General features: G+C 39.3%; 1 protein-coding gene across 1 annotated transcript in view; it reads left to right on the top strand.

Moving 5' to 3' along the window:
• The window catches only part of LOC124878203, a 42193-nt gene that overhangs the window by 4191 nt on the left and 16600 nt on the right, over window positions 1-21402 (top strand). The window contains exons 2-8 of the mRNA XM_047382046.1: window positions 831-916; window positions 4378-4436; window positions 5243-5296; window positions 12127-12717; window positions 15488-15532; window positions 16553-16597; window positions 16770-16826. Of these exons, the coding sequence (XP_047238002.1) occupies window positions 4418-4436; window positions 5243-5296; window positions 12127-12717; window positions 15488-15532; window positions 16553-16597; window positions 16770-16826 (811 nt within the window). The 5' untranslated portion in view covers window positions 831-916; window positions 4378-4417. The remainder of the gene's footprint in view (window positions 1-830; window positions 917-4377; window positions 4437-5242; window positions 5297-12126; window positions 12718-15487; window positions 15533-16552; window positions 16598-16769; window positions 16827-21402) is intronic.

The raw sequence follows: 21402 nt of genomic DNA on the forward strand, positions 1-21402 counted from the left end.
ATATGAAACAAGGATGAGCGCAATGAAGAAACAACTAAAACACAAAATGATCTATAAAAGAGTTTAAACAGAAATGCAAAGAGAACACATAACATAATACTCTTAACACAGAGGAATGAACTGAATATAGCAGGACAACAACAATGTCAAACAACCCAGACATGATAAGAATGCGAACACTAATTTAACATGAACTTAAATTAACCCAATTTAAAATAATTCAGTTCTTTAAGTACTGATAACAACTCAGCAACTTCATTAAAATAATCCAGCCTACAGGTTCCAATAAAGCAGACTTTGATCTTCTGCTTCACTGCTGTTTCCTCATCTGATAAACTGATGAACTGATCTCTGTTAGATGGGTCACAGTTTGTTTCTGCATTCTCACACATCAGAGCCAGGAGCATTTGTTTAAAAATCAAATGTTTAAATAGAGGATTTATTTGAGTATCAAAAAGATTCTGTGTTTATGGATCAATACTCTGATCATCATGAGGAAGAAAACCAACCCTTCTAAGACTGATGTCCTGCCAGTTTCTAGACGTTTTCTGATGCATCATTAAATTAGCATTCTGACTGAGCAGCATCTCTGCTCCTTTGCTCCCCTTCGTGTTAGATTGTAACGGGAGGTCAAGAATGACAACAAATGTTCATAACAGCTCATCTGTTTTTATGCTTCTTATGAATAAACGTTCAGTAGTGAGATGTGCACAGATGCACTGGATGATGGTTTCTCCAGAAAAATACTACAGATGTTTGAAATGATTCTTGGCTTGAGGAATCCTGTAAGTTAATCATTGACTCAGCTCAGTGTTCTTCCCGTCCTGCAGAGAGACGGAGGAAGGTTTCATTTCAGTGCAGAGAGACACGGTCATGAACAGAAGGAAAAAACTACAGCAACTAATTCACATGTAAGGTAGGTAAACTTAACCATAACCTTGTCAAATATAATGAAAATACAACAACCGACCCTAACATCTAGTTTATTATCATTTCTGTGTTAAAAATATTGCTCTATTTTAAGTTTGCTCTATTTTCGAACAGTTGTTTGCAAGTTTCTAGTTGGGTTATTTTAATTTTTAAATGAATCTACTTTGTTCTTAATTTACCTTATTTAAGTAAATTATATCATTTAGAAATAAATCTTTTTTTAGTCTTATGAATGTTATGTTGAAAGTTCAGATGGAATTGATATAAACTCCTTTTGATTGCAGCAACAATCAGATCTATAAAAATATTGTAAAGATGAAAGATAACAACTTGTTTTCTGTTGAGCTTTTACTGCAGCTGCTCTCCAACTCTGACCTGAATTTCTGAACATATTTTATCTCTGATATTTTTAAGAAACTGTGATTTTAGATGCTTCACCCTGAGGAGAAAATTTGTGGAGATCCACTTTTTCCATGTTCGGTTGCTGTTTATTCTCTGTGCTTTAAATGACAGAGTTTATTACTGCTGTTAGGAGCCTCAATGCTCCAGTTGACAGATATGAAATAACCTTAAAGATCAATATCATGGTTCCTGATAGACACATTAAGCTGGTCATGCTGAACCTTAGCTGTTATACGTCTTTGAGAGAACAATAGGTCATCAACATATAAACTAGTAGTTATATTGCCTTTTTTAATTTTGATAATATTTTGTTTTAAAATACTGCCAGTGGTTCTTTTTCTTAATGCTCTTTCAGTAGATTTTCCAGATGTTTTTTGGTTTATTACTTTGCCCAAAGTTCTCCAAGTTAACCTCTATATTTGGGTCCTTAATTCAGTGAAAGAAACCAGCACAAAAAAATACAAACTATGAATTTTAAATACTTAGAAGGGGGGAAGAGTGACGCGAAAACCAGATGAGTCTAATCAGAGTAATGCAGAGCAGCTGTGGGAGATTATAGAGCAAGGAGACTGAGGTTAGGAGACTAATTAACACAAAAGAAACTAAACTAAAGCACAACATTATAAAAGTAAAAGGCGACAAATCCTCACATTAACAAGAGTGTAAATAGAAATGCACAGAAAACACAGGAAATAACACACTCAACACAGAGGGATGAACTGAGTATGGCAAGACCTTAACTACAATAATTAACCAGCCATAATGATCACAATTCAAACTCAAAGCAAAACACAAAACACCTGCGGACACTAGCTTTATTAAAATAGACCCAATTAAAAATAATTCAGTTCTTTAAGTACTGCTAACAACTCAGTAGCTCCAATAAAATGATCCAACATGCAGGTTCCAATAAAGCTGACTTTTGTCCTACTGCTTCACTGCTGTTTTCTCATCAGATAAACTGATCAACTGATCTCTGTTAGATGGATCAGAGTTTGTTTCTGCAGAGCAGAGCTTCAAATTCATTTCCACACATCAGAACCAGAAGCATTTGTTTAAAAAAAAACTTTAGATGTTTAACCAGAGGATTTATTTACAGAGTGTCATAAAGATTTTGTGTTTAGGGATCAATCCTCTGATAATCATGAGGAAGAAAACCAGACCTTTTAAAGAACTGATATCCTGCCAATTTCTGGAAGTTCACCGATGCATCATTAAATTAGCATTATGACTAAGCATCAGCTCTGATCCTTTTCTCCCTCTAGTGTTAGATTGTAGTGGAAGAACAAGAATGACAACTAAATGTTGTACCATGCACTTTTCAGTGCCACAGTTGTTGTTATACCCTCACCGGCCACTTTATTAGGTACATCTGTCCAACTGCTCGCTAACGCAAATGTCTAATCAGTCAATCACATGGCAGCAACTCAATGCATTTAGGCATGTAGACATGGTCAAGACGATCTGCTGCAGTTCAAACCGAGCATCAGAATGGGGAAGAAAGGTGATTTAAGTGACTTTGAACGTGGCATGGTTGTTGGTGCCAGACGGGCTGGTTTGAGTATTTCAGAAACTGCTGATCTACTGTGAGTTTCACGCACTACCATCTCTAGGGTTTACAGAGAATGGTCCGAAAAAGAGAAAATATCCAGTGAGCAGCAGTTCTGTGGGCGCAAATACCTTGTTGATGCCAGAGGTCAGAGGAGAATGGCCAGACTGGTTCGAGCTGATAGAAAGGCAACAGTAACTCAAATAACCACTCGTTACAACCAAGGCATGCAGAAGAGCATCTCTGAACACACAACACGTCGAACCTTGAGGCGGATGGGCTACAGCAGCAGAAGACCACACAGAGTGCCACTCCTGTCAGCTAAGAACAGGAAACTGAGGCTACAATTCACACAAGTTCACCAAAATTGGACGATAGAAGATTGGAAAAACGTTGCCTGGTCTGATGAGTCTTGATTTCTGCTGCGACATTCAGACGGTAGGGTCAGAATTTGGCATCAACAACATGAAAGCATGGATCCATCCTGCCTTGTATCAACGGTTCAAATCTGCAGCATCTGTGTGATGCTATCATGTCAATATGGACCAAACTCTCTGAGGAATGTTTCCAGTACCTTGTTGAATCTGTGCCACAAAGGATTAGGGCAGTTCTGAAGGCAAAAGGGGGTCCAACCCAGTACTAGCAAGGTGTACCTAATAAAGTGGCCAGTGACTGTATATGTTTCTGCAGGTGTAGAACAAGTCTTCTAGGGTATTCTCTTCATCCTTCTTTCTCTTCTCCATTCTTTTTTCCTTCTCTCCCCTTTTCCTTTTTGCCCCACCTTTCTCTCTTTCTTGCTTATTTTTTTCCTTTTTGTTTCCGTCTCCATAACAACTGAAATAATCCCAAAGCCGTTTCTAATAAAGTTCTTTTATAAATATCAAGCAGAGCTTCAAAGCGTTAGCTGTAATGTTTCACTTGTGAAAGTAAATCTGTTGGGCTTCTTCTTGGCACTCAGAGAACAATCCTGAGAGCTACTCTGCTGGACATTTAAAGAGAATGTAAATAAATAAATAAGCTGACACCTTTAAAATATATTGAAAAAATGTTTTTATTAATTTGATAAATACATTTTAAATTTTATTCAAATGATCACATAGAACAACACGTTTAATAAGTTATTTATTTGAAGAATTGCGTCACTGTTAGCCTTTTATAGTGGGAAATTATTCCAAACCCGTTTTAACAGATTTAACAGAAAAAGATGAAGGAGAAAAAAGGAGACAGAATGCAGTATCGATCATGTTTTCAGATGGTAAATATGAATTAATTTTCTAGCTTCAGAACGCCCTGGGTCGGGACCCATCTAAGATTATCTCGTCCCGGGCCCAGACTGGGTTATTAACCGTCCTGTATTAGGTTACTGCTCCACCTCCTTGCAGTTTTTTCATGTGTTATTGTCTGTAAATGAGAACAATTAATGCTGTTTTGTGGAACAATGCTTTAAATCTGTAGATTTCTAACATAAAATCATTCAGATGTTTGTTATTTTTCAGGGTGACGGCTTCTGATCTTGGTTTCTAACACTGTGTCATCATGGCCTCTTCACCATCCTGTAAGTCCACTTAGAGCTGATAATGAATAAACTGCCTGTGATGATGGAATACTGATAATAAGGATGTTTACCCTCCTCTTCCTCCTCCTCATTACTATTTTTCATTTTATATGCCTTCTTTTATCTAGAAGTAACAACAATTCTTTGTTATTCTCTTGGATTTTACATCTGAATCATTAAAATGACAAAATGTCTTGAAATTATCTTTTCATAGTCATTTGTTTTGCCTCTGTTGAACCACATTCTTCAGACAGCAGGAGGTTTTTTTTCCCACAAACACGTTAATGTTTAATGTGTTCACACCCCTTACTGTATCTATAACTATTTTACATTATCTAGATGGGTGGCAACTTACTGGTTTCACAATGTTAATAAAAGATAATCAGATTTATTGTTTTACAGGAAGTTATTTCCATAACCCAACTTTGCACTGCAGATTTGATCGATTAAATAAAGACATGTCAACAGCTGACTGTAAGACAACAAATCGAGGTGAATTAGAATGAAACTTTGTTTTGGACCGATGTGTGTTTATTCGTGTAGCTCAGGAAACACAAAGACCTTTTTGTAATGAGGTAGAATGCGTTTCTCTAACGTGAGTCTGAATGTATTTTAGGGCACCATCGTAGTCAGTTATAAAGATGAAATATTGAATTCAGAAACTCCTCTTTTGTCTGAAATCACCACAGAATAAAAGTACTGTAATCATGTTTTTAGTACAGTAAGTCATAGCTCACTTGTCCACCTCAACAGCCAATCCTTCTGTCTTTTATTTCACTTGTTAATTATTTCCTTTTTCTTCGCAGCCACAAAACCTCAGCTGTTTCAAAATGACATCATTACCTTTCGTCCACCTAGGAGTAAGTTGTGTATCAATTTTTTTTGGCTACTTGGGATAAAAGTCCTAAATATTGTGTGTTTGAAGATAAAAAAAAAGATTATTAAGAAGGTTTTCATAAACAAAAAAAGGGGACAAATGATAAAAATTACAAATTTTAAATGAATGTGTTCAGTGACAGATTTCTCTTGCTAAGAACAGCAATGGATCTGGCTAAGTGTTTTCAGTATATATTTTATATGAACCAATGAGCATTGTTGAAAAAAGACAAGAGTCTGTGAGAAACAGAACCTACATCTTCTCTGCCTTGGTCAACCCATCCTGAATCCTGGTGGTACTGTTCATAGGTCCAAAGTATTGTCCATGTCTTTGGGTTTCCATGTAGCCATACAGGTCATCCAAGTTCTGCTTTATATAAAATAGATTTTTGGAAACTGATACTCCAGTTTGCATGGATGGATGGATGGATGGATGATGGATGGATGGATGGATGGGTGGATGATGGGTGGATGGATGGATGGATGATGGATGATGGGTGGATGGATGGATGGATGGATGGATGGATGGATGGGTTGATGGGTGGATGAATGGATGGATGGATGGATGGATGGATGGATGGATGGATGATGGATGATGGGTGGATGGATGGATGGATGGATGGATGATGGGTGGATGGATGGATGGATGGATGGATGGATGGATGGGTTGATGGGTGGATGAATGGATGGATGATGGGTGGATGGATGGATGGATGGATGGATGGATGGATGGATGGATGGGTTGATGGGTGGATGAATGGATGGATGGATGGATGATGGGTGGATGGATGGATGGATGGATGGATGATGGGTGGATGGATGGATGAATGGATGGATGATGGGTGGATGGATGGATGGATGGATGGGTTGATGGGTGGATGAATGGATGGATGGATGGATGGATGGATGGATGGATGGATGGATGGATGGATGGATGGATGGATGGATGATGGGTGGATGGATGGATGGATGGATGGGTTGATGGGTGGATGGATGAATGGATGGATGGATGGATGGATGGATGGATGGATGGATGGATGGTTCAGGTTCTGGGAGTCATGTGATGTAGAGGGTGACACCAGTAGAAAACAGTTTTTACTGGAGTGGCCAAGAATGGAGGAACCTTTATAAATGATATGCAATACATCAGCCTACACCTTGCTGCTCCATAACCCTTAAACAGCAATGGCCAGGTTAAGAAAATAGCAGAATTGTTAATATACACGTATGAATAATAAAATATTCAAATCATTTCCGTTCTCACACAAAAGTGCTTTATTTAAAGCTCAACAGATATTAGTAACAAAAATCATAAATCAAAATGTGGCACGAACCAATAAAAAACATACTAATACTACAAACTAATGTTCTTTAGTCCTGTGGTGACCACGCTGCAAAAAGTAAAATATAAGTAAGTAAATTTTCCTTGATAAAAGTGTATGTTTCCTTAATTTGAGCAGGTTAGTAAGACAATTTGGCAATGGAATTAGATCATTTATGTTTATGAAAAATAAGAAAAAACAACTCCATTATCTTCAAGTGCAAAATATCCAATTTTCTTATTTTAAGGAAAAAATATGCTCATTCCATTGGTAGATCATCTTATTTTCCTGCTCAAATTAAGGGCAAATACAGTTATTTTAAGAAATCTTAACTTTTTTTTTTTCAGCTTTTGCAGTGCAAATGTTTCTCCTGTTCCAGTGCTTATACAAACAGATTATGCATTTTCTTACAAATGAACAATTAAATACACAAGTAATGGCATTTATCTGTTTTACATATTGTTTTGCTCATCGCATAATTACCCAAACCATATTTAAATCTTTGGAAAACAGGAAAAAAGATTTTCCGCAGGCAAATCCTTTTCTTGATATTGTGATATTGAATGACAGCAATCAATCAAAAAGTGCGTAGCAATAACATCAGTTACTATAAAGATTTTTTTTTTATCTCAGAATAATCAGTCATGTCATTTAGAGTAAGTTAATTTAATAATAGCATTGATCTAGTTAAGTTCTGCTTTTATGGTAGCATTTTTGCATTACTTTAAAAGGTGTTAATCATAACTCTAATCATTTTATTATATATCTTATTACCACAGGTGTCAAATATCAGTATCAATTAAATCAACCATTCCTATGCAAATATATTTATAATTTTCATACATCTCAACATTTGAACAACATGAGAAAATGTTTTAAGCATAACTTATTTCACAAAGTAGAAGAAGTTTGAACTGTTGAATAAAGCGGAAACCAATGAATCTCTCCCATTCAGGTGTTACACCGGCCCTAACCTTTATTAATAAATATAACTTCAAACTTCATAGAACCCCTGTATAGGTATTTGATGTCAGGCAAGAATGTATTTTAGGCATTATTAGGATTATATTAGCCAGTGTTATTCAGAGAGGCTATATAAATGCTATGTTTACAGCACACAAGCAAGCTAGCCGGGCTTATGCCCTTTGAGACTGGATAACATTTTCCAACAGAAAAAGCATACAATTTAATAAAGCCACTTTCCAATCCACAGAAGACTTTGGGCAAAACAGAAGTTGAGGCTGGCATGTTCTACTTCCTCCATGAAGTTGTACAGTGTGATCACCGCGACTCTAACCAGGTCTTGGATTTTGAGACCCACAAAGCGCAAACGGATGTATAGCTGACCGGAAATCAGCTCAGTTAGCTTCGAATGTACTATGACTACTTGTAAATCTGATCCCAGATCCGCAAGTGAAGTTAACTGTCTGCTGTGATTGAGAGGCGCATCGTAGTCATTAAAGGCGATCTATCAGATCCGAGGTGGCCAAAGGTGTGGCCAATCAGATTTCAGGGGGGGCACTGGCCACCCCTGGCCACCACCGAGAATCGCCCCTGTTGTTGTGTAACTTTTGTCTGTAACAATGTGCCAGGACTCCACACAGTAAACATTTAGGATGGATCCTGCAGGAGCTGTCTGCCTATCTGAACTGTTTAAATGTTGTTTTGGTAAAAATAAAGAAAAAAGTTGGCCTTACCTGAGGATCTGATGCCAAACTGCTGGTTTTCTAATGCTGAGAACTGTTCACTAACTGGCGTCTTTTATAATTTTCTTGATGTCCTTTTTATAAACTGCATTATAGTTGAAATACATAGCATACAAATGGTTTTAAATGTGATTTTGATTTAGTCGGTATCAAAGTAAAGAACCACCTCTTTAGAAAATACAGTAACTTCCACTGGTACCTGAAGGGATACCCATAATGCATTGCATGACCAGTATTTAACTGTGCAGTGTCTCCCTGATATTCAACTGGAAAACTACAGTCAGAGCTGGCAGAAAACAACATTATTATCATTATGTGATTACTGAACGATAGGTCAAATTCAGACGAATGCAGTTACTTAGTGTTACTACCCTGGGAAATACCCATACTTAATATGAAAATGTTTTATTTTCAGTCTAATTTTACTGACATGACACTGGTATTTTAGAAAAACAAAAACGTTTAATGCAACAATTTGCCAAATCTTTTATTTTTGAACAAACAAACTTGCAACATCTGTTACTTAATGCAGCTCATATTTAAAATAAATATTAAATGTAAGAAATGTGGGATAGAAACTGAAATCACATGTAATAACTGCCAGTGAGGATTATCCTATTTTAAAACTGTTTAATTTTTTAATCAAAATCAGGTTTTCTGCATTATCAGCTGTTAGCCAGAGCTAAAAAGCCAGTTTATGCTTCCCTGTGTCATCCCTACCAGCAGTGTCTGTGGGACATACGAGAGGCTTGGATTCCTGCATCACTCAAGGCTTTTTTAAAATGTTTTTGGCGTTGTCACACAGAACCACACAGAACTTTTAGTTATCCCCCACATCTAGGGCACGTCACGAAACACACCTTCAATGGATTGGCTTGTGTTATAAATGCAGGATGAAGCTCTGGGCAGTAAAGTCTACGGCTGTCACTGTCCAGTTAACCTGAGGAGGGACAACAGACTAACACTGCTTGTCCAAATATCTGAGCTGGAGCTAAGGGTCGAAACGCCTTGGAACAGGGGGTGGACCTGCATCTTCACAAAGTTGTGTAGTTTGGCCAACACTGCCAGTGATGTGATGGCAGACAGAGATTTCCTTGCTATTAAAGCATTTGAATGTTGCGTCATTTTGGTTTTATTTTGTCACCTTTGATTCCTTGCAAATACCTCAGAAGCTCACGTCACTTTGTCTCTTCTCTTAAACCTAAGGAAGAAAGTCGGGCTCAATCTAAATGATGTTGGTCCTTCTTTTTGCCCACCCTGTTTAAATCTTATGCTGTGCTACTGCCTCGTGTTGGGCTGGACTATGTGTGCAAAGATGTTATCTGTTGCAGGATAAATGCAGCTCCTGTCACAGTATCAGATTCATTAGTAATGGAGCATCTATATGAATATGAGTAGAACACGCAGATGGTATCGCAGCTGATCCAGCTAAAATATGCAGGACTATAAAACCCGTCATAAAAGCAAAAACCTGGAATTAGAACCAGAACTTCACTGCAGCAGGGATTTGATGTCTAAGTTAGGAAAAACAAATAAACTAAGAAAGGCAGAGGGAAAAACAGAACCATATATACAAATATTCAGATTGATGAGACACAGGTGAGAACATTGAAGGACAGCCTGTAGAATAACTCTGAGCACTCAAAAGGAAAACTGAATGTTGTGACTAAATTACATAAATGAATAAAAAACAAGATGTGCAAATCATGAAGGATGGTGTAGATTCAATTAAAATAATTAACAACAATAACCTGCCTCAAGTGGAGGAGTTTAAGTATCTCGGGGTCTTGTTCACGAGTGAGGGAAGAATGGAGCGGGAGATCGACAGACGGATCGGTGCTGCTGCCACAGTAATGGGGGCGCTGTGCCGGTCTGTTGTGGTGAAGAGAGAGCTGAGCCGAAAAGCAAAGCTCTCAATTTACTGGTCGGTCTACGTTCCTACCCTCACCTATGGCCATGAACTTTGGGTCATGACCGAAAGAACGAGATCACGGATACAAGCGGCTGAAATGAGCTTCCTCCGTAGGGTGGCCGGGCTCTCCCTTAGAGATAGGGTGAGGAGCTCGGCCATCCGGGAGGGGCTCGGAGTAGAGCCGCTGCTTCTCCACATCGAGAGGAGCCAGTTGAGGTGGCTCGGGCATCTATACCGGATGCTTCCTGGACACCTTCCTCGGGGAGGTGTTCCAGGCACGTCCCACCGGGAGGAGGCCCAGGGGACGGCCCAGGACACGCTGGAGGGACTATGTTTCTCGGCTGGCCTGGGAACGCCTTGGGCTCCCCCTGGAGGAACTGGAGTAGGTGTCTGGGGAGAGGGACGTCTGGGCGTCTCTGCTGAGTCTGCTGCCCCCGCGACCCGGTCCTGGATAAAGCGGAAGACGACGAACGAACAAACAACAATAACACAAAGTATAGTTACTATAAGGATGTTTACATGAAGTAAGAATGTAATACTTTTTGTACTTTCTCCAATAAATACAAATACTTGATCTGTCATGATCTGCCTTTGATGGGTCTGGGTTTGAGTTCCTAGTTGGTTTTCCTTACATTCTTCAGTTGTTGGTATTGTAGTTCATGTTCAGTCTATGCTTGTGTTTAGATTACTTTCTTGGAATCTGATGTTTAGATGTTTTAGTTTGTATTTCCTTATAGGTCTAGTTCCTCCATGTTTATGCTCTTTAGCTCCTTGTTTTCTAATGTTTCAATCTAACATAGAGTTCTGTGTTTTTCCGCTCATCAAGATCAAGAATGTGTTGTCGTTATGAACCCATAGTGATTTTTTTAATATCCTGTCTGACATAATCAGACTATGAGCCACAGTCCCGCCTTGTCACATGAGGCAACTGTGGCTCAGTAGGAAGAGTAGTCGTCTTGCAATCTGAAGGTTGTGGGTTATGTTAATGTGCCTCTGGGCAAGGCACCTAACCTCAAATTGCCTATGACTGTGTGAGCTTTAGTCAGTGTGATTGGGTTAATGTGGCTCTAGTGTAAAGGCTTTGAGGTCATATGACCGGAAAGGCACTTTACCATAGTAGCACTCAGAAATGCTGAGAAGAGGCCCAACAGATGTACTTTCACTATAATGCTCCTCTTGATATATATAACAAACTTTATTAGAAATATCTTTGGGTTCATTTCAGATGCAATGGAAATTTTGTTGAGACACTCAGCTCAGAACGTACATATAGGACACAGACAAATATTAAAAAAACTTAAGTGTGAAGTGCCGTAAGTCCGTAGGAAATTCTTAAAGGAAAGAGATTAAAAACACCCTGAGGTGAAAATTATGAGTCATCTGTGTTAATTAGTTACTCTCTCCTTCAGTAGTCGTACATCTCCCACCAGCTGCTCCCGATCCCTTCTGATTAACCTTCCTTGTTCATTGGTCCGTCCTCCTCCCTACCTCAGTACTTTTACCTTCTGGTTTTCATTGTTCTCCGTTGGATCCTCTGCTTACTTCCCTGTTTCTATGTCGTTGTGTGTGTTCCTGCCTGAGTTTCATGTTCTCCGTAAGTCACAATTAAAGATTCTTCTACTCAGCTACCGTCCTCCTGCTTGTGCTTTGGCCCTGCAACACTATCCCAAACTTCCCACACTATGACATAATCAAGATACATAAATATCCCTAATATAAAATATTAGTCTTATTCTTTTATATATTTTCAATTATAAACAAGTTTTACATTTGAATGCATATTAATCATGACTGCTTATACAGATCGTCTAGCTGATTCTTATTGAACTAAAAGGTTCTCTAATAACTGTAAAACTTTTTCCTGTGTTTTTCAGTGTCTGAGATGAGGCTTATTCTGCTCGGCAACAGCTGGTACGACCAGAGTTCAGTCGCAAACTTATTACTGGGTCCAAATACGTTCAACACAAAGGAAGAACCAAACACCTCCATCAGAGTCTCTGGAATGATTATGACAACAAGAACGGTTCTGATAAACACCCCGGACCTGCTCTGCCAAAGCATCTCTGAAGCCAAACTTAAAGAACATGTAGATCTTTGTGTGAGTCTCTCTGCTCCAGGACCTCATGTGTTTCTGTTGGTTGTTCAGCAGAACATCACTACCCAACAAACCAAGAGGCTTCATAGGATTCTTGAACTCTTCAGTGAAGACTCTTTTAAGCATTCACTGATATTGATCTCAACACCTGGATGGCAAACGTCGGGTTCAAATTCCCCGTTTCACCAGACGCCTCTGCAGGAACTGATCAGAATGTGGGGAGACCAGTGGATCAGGCTGCAACACAACCCTAAAGACCTGCTGTGGAAATTAAGTCACATTTTAAGAATAGACTATGGGAACCATGTTATCTGTGGCCATCCAAGCCTGGAACCTAATAAAGAACCTTTGGATTCATCTCTAAGCCTTGGTATGTATAGACCAACATTTTATTAATAATCCTAACCCTCCTGTTGTGTTGTTTCTGTTTAATAATGTACTAGTATCAGAAACTAAAAAAAATCTCCAAAAACATTTTAGTATGTAATTAATAACTCAATTACCAACCATCTCAGTCAATAATTAGTTCAATGCTGTTCTTTACCTCTCACTGATAAAGTATCAATTTCACTTGTTTTTCATTTAAAAAAATGCATGTTAATTTTTTTTAAGTGCACCTTTTTGAAGACCAAAAACCTACACTAAAAAACAGTGGTTGTACATGAAATATAATTTATTTAAACTTTTCAAGGATTGATGTTTATAAATTAACTTTACGCACCTGTTCTGTTCAGGGAGAAACTGACCCTCTGATTTAAAATCAAGACCAATTAGTCATTAGAATTAGTCATGGAAAATAAAGTTTATTCAACCACTGTTTTCTAAAAATAAATAGGTGAAAATGAACAAAATGCATGTATCATTACAGTTTGCTTTGCGCAAACAAATTTAGCACATTTCACAAACTTGACCCTCATCTTGACATCATTAGATGACATCCAAACCTGCCACCTCTTCCTTTTTCCCCCAGCAGCAACCTAGAAAGCAGAAGATGATGATAACAATGTTTTCTGCTAATCCTAAGGCACACACAACATGCTCTCATTGGCGTATTGGTGTACTAGGTGTAGTCCACTCATAGATCTCCCTTGGTGTAGCTTCAGTAGTTGAAGTTAGGGCATATTATGCCTTAGTTGTATGTGGGTTACCAAACGTGCCTTCACCAGCTCCTCTAGGAAGAGGTTCCTCTTTTACAGCTTTGACACCTTTTACCCAGGCAAGATTTCCGTCCAAATGAAAGTTGCATTGTAGGCTGATACATCAATTATGTGTTAAAAGATGACCAGCGAGCAGCTAGTAGTCTTTTGCCTGGTGCTTTAAGACCCCATGACCTTGTACAAGTTATCTTACCCCGCTATGGTGGCATTTTAGTCAAAGTTTCTGGTTTCTGGTCTTTTCATGTACTGATTTCAGCATTTCTGTGCAAAGTGCTTATGAGCAAAACATTTTCACCTATTTAGGGCAATAAGACAAACCTACAGAAGAAACGGTTTAGGTCCTCAGCTGGGCAGGGTGTCATCACAGCATGGGGGGTAAGGTTCTTATAGATGGTAATAGTCTGCAAACTCCTCCATACTTATGTAGTGTTGTTGCTGAAAAGCAGTTTCTTTATTTTCTAACTGTATGATCTTTAAACTAGCTTGATCTCCTTTGTCAGTTTATTTCTCATCTGCTAATACAGGGCCTGGTCTCCACTGTGATAAGCCTCCTCCTTGGTCTGACACAACTACCTCAGACTATGATTTATTGTTGTTGAAAGTGCAAAAGGTCTTGGTCTGGACACACGTCCTCACAGAAGCTGATGTATGAAGTCAGAACATCAGTTAGTTGGTTTAAATAAGAAGTGGAAGCCTCAAAACTATTCCAACCTGTGCAATCAACGTAATTTTGTAGTATCTGCTGATACTCACCAGTCCACTTCTTAACCCTCAGTATCCACATTCTCAGTGCTTGCTCCATTTCGTTCACGTCCGACCGATGGAGCAACTCTATTGTTATGTTAATTAATGAGAACGGTCCCACATTCTCCGTGACTCCTCCTAACGTCACCGTGAACCTGCTGTCAGTCGTTCACTGTCAAATAACGGAACAACTCCAATTTTCTGTTCCATTCTGGGTCGTCTGGCTCCGGTTGGGTCAAGTTCCACAATTTCAATTGTAGCAAACAGGAAAAAGAACACTAACAACATCCAGTTTGTCAAAGTTAAATAGAGTAAATAGAGATTGTTAACCAGATATTAAATACATTTTTTTATATTCACAATTGAGTTAATCGTTTTATTTAAATATTGGATGCAAACCACTCTTTTTACACCAAATAAGGAAGCAGATTTGTCATTTAAACAATTTGGAAGACAAGAAAAAAGAGAGAGATCACTTAGAACTGAGAGGAAAAATAGTTAAGGGAAAAGAGGAGAGAAAATAAAGAGGACAATTTTTTTAAAAGTCTCTCAGGATTTTAATGTCAGATATAAGCCTAATTCATATTTTACTAACTCTTAATTTAGGTTTGAGGTCAGAGTTCTGATTTTTCCCTGTAGGCTAATAGTTATCATATTAATTAGTTGTTCAGTTTTTAATTGTTAAAAATTTGATACCAAACATGGTTCTGACAAACAATATAGTACAGAATTATTTTAACATTTAAAGACTGCAAAATGCTTTCAAAAAATTTATTTGGAAAAAAATTGGAAAAACTCAAAAAAAAAAAAAAACTGCTGCAAATCTGCAATAATTTTTCGTAGATCTTCACTGAAATCCTCCATTGTTCTAGTTAGTCTAACAAGTGATGTCTAACAAACTATTTTCATGTTCCAAAGAGAAACTGAACTAAATTATGATCCCAGCCAAATTTTTACAGGCCCTGGCTTTTTTATTTGAAAGTATCAGTTATAATTTCTGTTGTACAAAAGAGCTTCACATCAATCCTTAAGGCTGTAAATAATCTTGTATTATTTTTATTCACATTTAAGAAAACCTTTTATTGTAGATTTTTGTTGTAATTGAGCACAAACATAAGTTTTAAAGAGCAGCGATCCAAATAATATTCTGTTGATCTTTAGTTTGTTGTTGACTAAGCTTCGTACAAAACGGTGTAAAAGTAAAAAACGTAAAATGAAATCTAAACTGTTTTCTTACAGAGAAATCAGAGCTGTACACTGTGGCATCTGCAGCTGATGAAGCAGGTAAGATTTAATTAAGATCTTTTAATTTAGGTTTGAGGTCAGAGTTCAGATTTTTCCCTGTAGGCGAATAGTTATCATATTAATTAGTTGTTCAGTTTTTAATTATTAAAAACTTGATACAAAACATTGTTCTGCTTCTTTCGGAAAACAATAAATAGTTTAGTTTTATTTATATATTTTTTTAATTATGCATATTTGTTCTTTTGTAGTGGGTGTGTACAAATGACATTATTCCCTGTGTGTGTGTGTTTGTGTTGAAATGGCAGTAGGTAAAGTTTTGTTATGTTTGAAAGACTCACCGTAAATCATCCTAAACATGATTCTTGTCATAATGACCCAACAGCTCCATCTCTGTGTTGTCTCACATAAAATCTTCCTCCAGAAATCGTCTGCTTTCACTGTGTGGAAAACTGCAAATTTAAGCTTAGCTTGAAGCTGTGGGTTTTATTTAGCTCACCAGCCTCTCAGTGTATTTTGATGTAAACCTGACTACACCGTGGACAGTGACACTGGTGTTCCTGCAGTTTCCAGTTCATGCCAGGATGATAGTTTTTGTCTTATTCCACACTGTTGCCCAGCTCTGGTCTTCAGGACTCGCTGTAACATGTTTTAGATGTTGAGAACCAGGGCTAAGGACCAGTTTTCACCCAGAACTTGTCAAAGTGGTGACTCATCCGAAACCCCGGGCCCGTGTTCCCAAAGAATTCTAAGACTTAAAGGAGCTCCTAATGACGTAGTTCTAAGAAAAATCTTAGAATTTCTCAAATTCTACGATTTTTCTTAGACTGTATTCACACCTGCCACTCTTGGTTCGTTTTAAACAGACCAGAGTTTGTTTCCCCCAATGGTACGGACCTTTAGTGCAGGTGTGAATACACTGAAGCGAACCCTGGTCCAGACCAAACAATTGGACTGGGACCCACTTTTTGAGGTTGTCTCGGTCCGCTTCCAAACCTTTTATTGGAGATTTTTGTTGAAAAGTCGAAAATGTAAATTTAAATCCGAACTGTTTTCTTACAGAGAAATCAGAGCTGTACAATGTGGTATCTGCAGCTGATGAAGCAGGTCAGATATTTTTCATCAGTGCAATAAAATCACTATATTTTTGTACTACATGTACATATTACACAAATGATGAAGTATACTTAGTTTGGTGTTTTTGCTGTGTTTTTAAGATTGTATTGCTTTAATCTCGTTTGGTTATGACTTGCAGAACTTTGCTGTGTTTTTATTGTAGAAGTAGACGTCAGAACCGAGCGACGCAGCCACAGCCTCAAGTTTATTCGGCCAGACTGTGAGTTGAACAGTGTCTATTTGTGTTTATTTCCAGTTCAGTCTCATTGTGACATTCTAAATATACCGGGCGTTTGCTGGAACATACATAAATAATAAGAAATACATTTTTTTCATCCTGGAGGTTGTACTGTCATAATGGATGCCCAGAGTTCGGGTTAAACTGGTTTATTCTGCTGATCGGTGCAATGAGTAAGAGAAGTTAGTGAATACGGGTGGCAGAAGGTAATGTGCACCTTGAACTGATTGGAGATGAGTCTTACTGTTTTGGTGGAAGAGATGTTTCCAGGTGAAGGAGACTAATGCTATGGAGACTGAGGTTGACAGGAAAGGTTATTGTCAATGGTTGTGGCTCTCTTTGATTATTATCCAGACTGATGGTGTGTGGAGTTGGAGAGTGAACAGACAGGAGTTCTTGAAGCAGGCGTTCTGGAGAGGAGGTTGGTACTTCCCTTGGGCTTCCAGGTTTCAGGAACCTGAAGGAGGGTCTCTGTTGGGTAAGCACAGCTAGGTGCCTCCACCCCCACCCCAATAGATGCCTCCAGGCGGCCGTCCGAAAAGAGATGGGATGGATGCGTCAAACTCTGATGAGGACTGGGTCGATGATGAAACTGCAGGGCACCCCATAGCGATCTTCTGGACCGTACCCCTCCCAATCGATGAGGTACTGCATACTTCGTCCTCTGCGACGGGAGTCCACTATGCAACAGACATCAAAGGCAGGATGGCCATCGACTTCCCAGGCGGGTGAAGGGGATCTGGCTGGAGGGCACAAAAAGCTGGGGTGGACTGGTTTGATTTTTTTGTTTTTAAGCGTGTCCTGTCCGGCAGAGTAGCTCAGAATTGTTGTCTGAGTGCCAAGAAGAAGCCCAACAGATTTACTTTCACAAGTGGAGCATTAAAGCTAACACTTTAAACCTCTGCTTGATATTCATAAAAATAAACTTTATTAGAAACTGCTTTGGGATTATTTCAATTGTTACGGACACGGAGACAGAAATGAAAAGGAAAAAAAATAGAAGCACGAAAGAGAGAAAGGTGGGACAAAAAGGAAAAAGGGAGAGAAGGAGAATAGAATGGAGGAAAGAAAGAAGGATGAGAGAATACAAGATAACACCCTGCTTGCTTCTACACCTGCAGAAACATTCATATTAACAGCTTTTTTACCAAAAAGTGTACGGTATTTATGAATGCAAGATGTATTTAGTGGTAAATGTGGCTCAATATAGAGCATTTGTGTATCTGTTAACACCTGAATCGAAACACCTGTGGGTCTGAGTTTGAGCGTGCTTGTGTATACAAGGTTTCTCCATAAAGATTTGCAATAGCGAGTGTGAGGAGCCACTGACCCGCCCCCCTGGACCCGAGACAGACACAGGGGAGATCTGAGTCAATGACATCCAAAGGCCCCCCAGAGCACGGGAACCCCAGGAGAACCGAATGCCCCTTTAAGAGATGTCAAGTTCCAACCTGATTCTGAAGCCAGAGTGCAAAATTCTTAGGCTATTTCTGCTACGGGTCTGTGGTTCTGTTTCAGGTTCCATAATTTTCTGGCTATTTCCTCATCACTACATCTAAGGGAGAAGGTTAATTTAAACTAATTGAGGAGCTGTTCAAAGGAAAAGAAAAGAACAGTGGTTTTGTCTACCAGGCTTTGAGCTCATCTTAAAGCTTGCCCTTTGAGCAGTCCAATGTGGTAAGATATCCGACGGGCATCATCGAGGAAGGAATGAGGTGAGTGCTGAAAAACTAGAGCACACTGCAGGAGAAACCCCAGACATTTATCCAGCTCCCCTGAAAAAGGTTCTGGAATGAGGGGAGCGATCCCACAGCAGGTGGGGGCTGCAACTGCGAGAGCAAAACTGGTAGGATGAAGAATTGAGAGGTTAGTGATTGTGGGAGGAAGTCTGGAACTGAGAGTATAAATCTGATGGGGGATTTCAGCCAAGGTTTGCACTGTAGTGGTTTGTTGTTGGTTGAGTGACTGGAGATGATCATGCTGACCAAGCAAAATACCATACATAATTGTGCCATAGAATCAGAGTGAATTCAATTCAATTCAGTTTAATTTATATAGCGCCAATTCACAACACATGTCATCTCAAGGCATTTTACAAAGTCAGTTCAATCAAATCATGCAGATTTCAAGTCAGGTTCATACATTCCAATTAATGGTAACCATTGAACAGTGCAGTCAGATTCAGTTATTTATTCCAATAGGTTAAAAGTTTTTCTATCTAAGGAAACCCAGCAGATTGCATCCAGTCAGTGACTTGCAGCATTCACTCCTCCTGGATGAGCATGTAGAGACAGTGGACATTCACTGGCGTTGACTTTGCAGCAATCCCTCATACTGAGCATGCATGTAGCGACAGTGGAGAGGAAAAACTCCCTTTTAACAGGAAGAAACCTCCAGCAGAACCAGAACCAGGCTCAGTGTGAGCGGCCATCTGCCACGACCGACTGGGGGTTTGAGAGAACAGAGCAGAGTCACCAAAAGAACAAAGAAGCACTGATCCAGGAGTACTTTCTATAGGAAAGAAAAGTGAAACATCAATGGTTATAGCTCCTTTAGAGGCTTCATCTAGTAGAGAAAGACAAATGAACTCTGAACCAGTTTTCAAGTCTAGAGGATAAGAGAGAGCACATACAGTTCATCACAGTAGAAGCTCAGTCAGTAGCCATGTCTAGGAGAGAGACGGGGTTAAACACTGAAAGACAGGGCTATGTAGATCATCTGCAGAAGGTGAGCGTTAAGTTGTTGCCAGCAGAAGCTTGGACGATGCCCCTCTCCAGAAAAGTGCTGCATTTAAACACAGAGCCAGTCCAAGTGTAGCTTCTAGGAGGAGAAAAAAACAGAGAGAACAAGGTTAAAAGCTGAAATAACAGCAAATAATGCAAAATTGGAGAGTATTATGAGAATGTAGCAGAGACAGTGAAAGTGGTCATTATGTCCTCCAGCAGCCTAAGCCTATAGCAGAATAACCATCTAAGTACAGGTCCTTCTCAAAATATTAGCATATTGTGATAAAGTTCATTATTTTCCATAATGTCATGATGAAAATTTAACATTCATATATTTTAGATTCATTGCACACTAACTGAAATATTTCAGGTCTTTTATTGTCTTAATACGGATGATTTTGGCATACAGCTCATGAAAACCCAAAATTCCTATCTCACAAAATTAGCATATCATTAAAATTGTCCCTAAACGAGCTATGAACCTAATCATCTGAATCAATGAGTTAACTCTAAACACCTGCAAAAGATTCCTGAGGCCTTTAAAACTCCCAGCCTGGTTCATCACTCAAAACCCCAATCATGGGTAAGACTGCCGACCTGACTGCTGTCCAGAAGGCCACTATTGACACCCTCAAGCAAGAGAGTAAGACACAGAAAGAAATTTCTGAACGAATAGGCTGTTCCCAGAGTGCTGTATCAAGGCACCTCAGTGGGAAGTTTGTGGGAAGGAAAAAGTGTGGCAGAAAACGCTGCACAACGAGAAGAGGTGACCGGACCCTGAGGAAGATTGTGGAGAAGGGCCGATTCCAGACCTTGGGGGACCTGCGGAAGCAGTGGACTGAGTCTGGAGTAGAAACATCCAGAGCCACCGTGCACAGGCGTGTGCAGGAAATGGGCTACAGGTGCCGCATTCCCCAGGTCGAGCCACTTTTGAACCAGAAACAGCGGCAGAAGCGCCTGACCTGGGCTACAGAGAAGCAGCACTGGACTGTTGCTCAGTGGTCCAAAGTACTTTTTTCGGATGAAAGCAAATTCTACATGTCATTCGGAAATCAAGGTGACAGAGTCTGGAGGAAGACTGGGGAGAAGGAAATGCCAAAATGCCAGAAGTCCGGTGTCAAGTACCCACAGTCAGTGATGGTCTGGGGTACCGTGTCAGCTGCTGGTGTTGGTCCACTGTGTTTTATCAAGGGCAGGGTCAATGCAGCTAGCTATCAGGAGATTTTGGAGCACTTCATGCTTCCATCTGCTGAAAAGCTTTATGGAGATGAAGATTTCATTTTTCAGCATGACCTGGCACCTGCTCACAGTGCCAAAACCACTGGTAAATGGTTTACTGACCATGGTATCACTGTGCTCAATTGGCCTGCCAACTCTCCTGACCTGAACCCCATAGAGAATCTGTGGGATATTGTGAAGAGAACGTTGAGAGACTCAAGACCCAACACTCTGGATGAGCTAAAGGCCGCTATCGAAGCATCCTGGGCCTCCATAAGACCTCAGCAGTGCCACAGGCTGATTGCCTCCATGCCACGCCGCATTGAAGCAGTCATTTCTGCAAAAGGATTCCCGACCAAGTATTGAGTCCATAACTGTACATGATTATTTGAAGGTTGACGTTTTTTGTATTAAAAACATTTTCTTTTATTGGTCGGATGAAATATGCTAATTTTGTGAGATAGAAATTTTGGGTTTTCATGAGCTGTATGCCAAAATCATCCGTATTAAGACAATAAAAGACCTGAAATATTTCAGTTAGTGTGCAATGAATCTAAAATATATGAATGTTAAATTTTCATCATGACATTATGGAAAATAATGAACTTTATCAC

Source organism: Girardinichthys multiradiatus, chromosome 12 (genome assembly GCF_021462225.1).
Source record: "Girardinichthys multiradiatus isolate DD_20200921_A chromosome 12, DD_fGirMul_XY1, whole genome shotgun sequence".
Taxonomy (NCBI): domain Eukaryota; kingdom Metazoa; phylum Chordata; class Actinopteri; order Cyprinodontiformes; family Goodeidae; genus Girardinichthys; species Girardinichthys multiradiatus.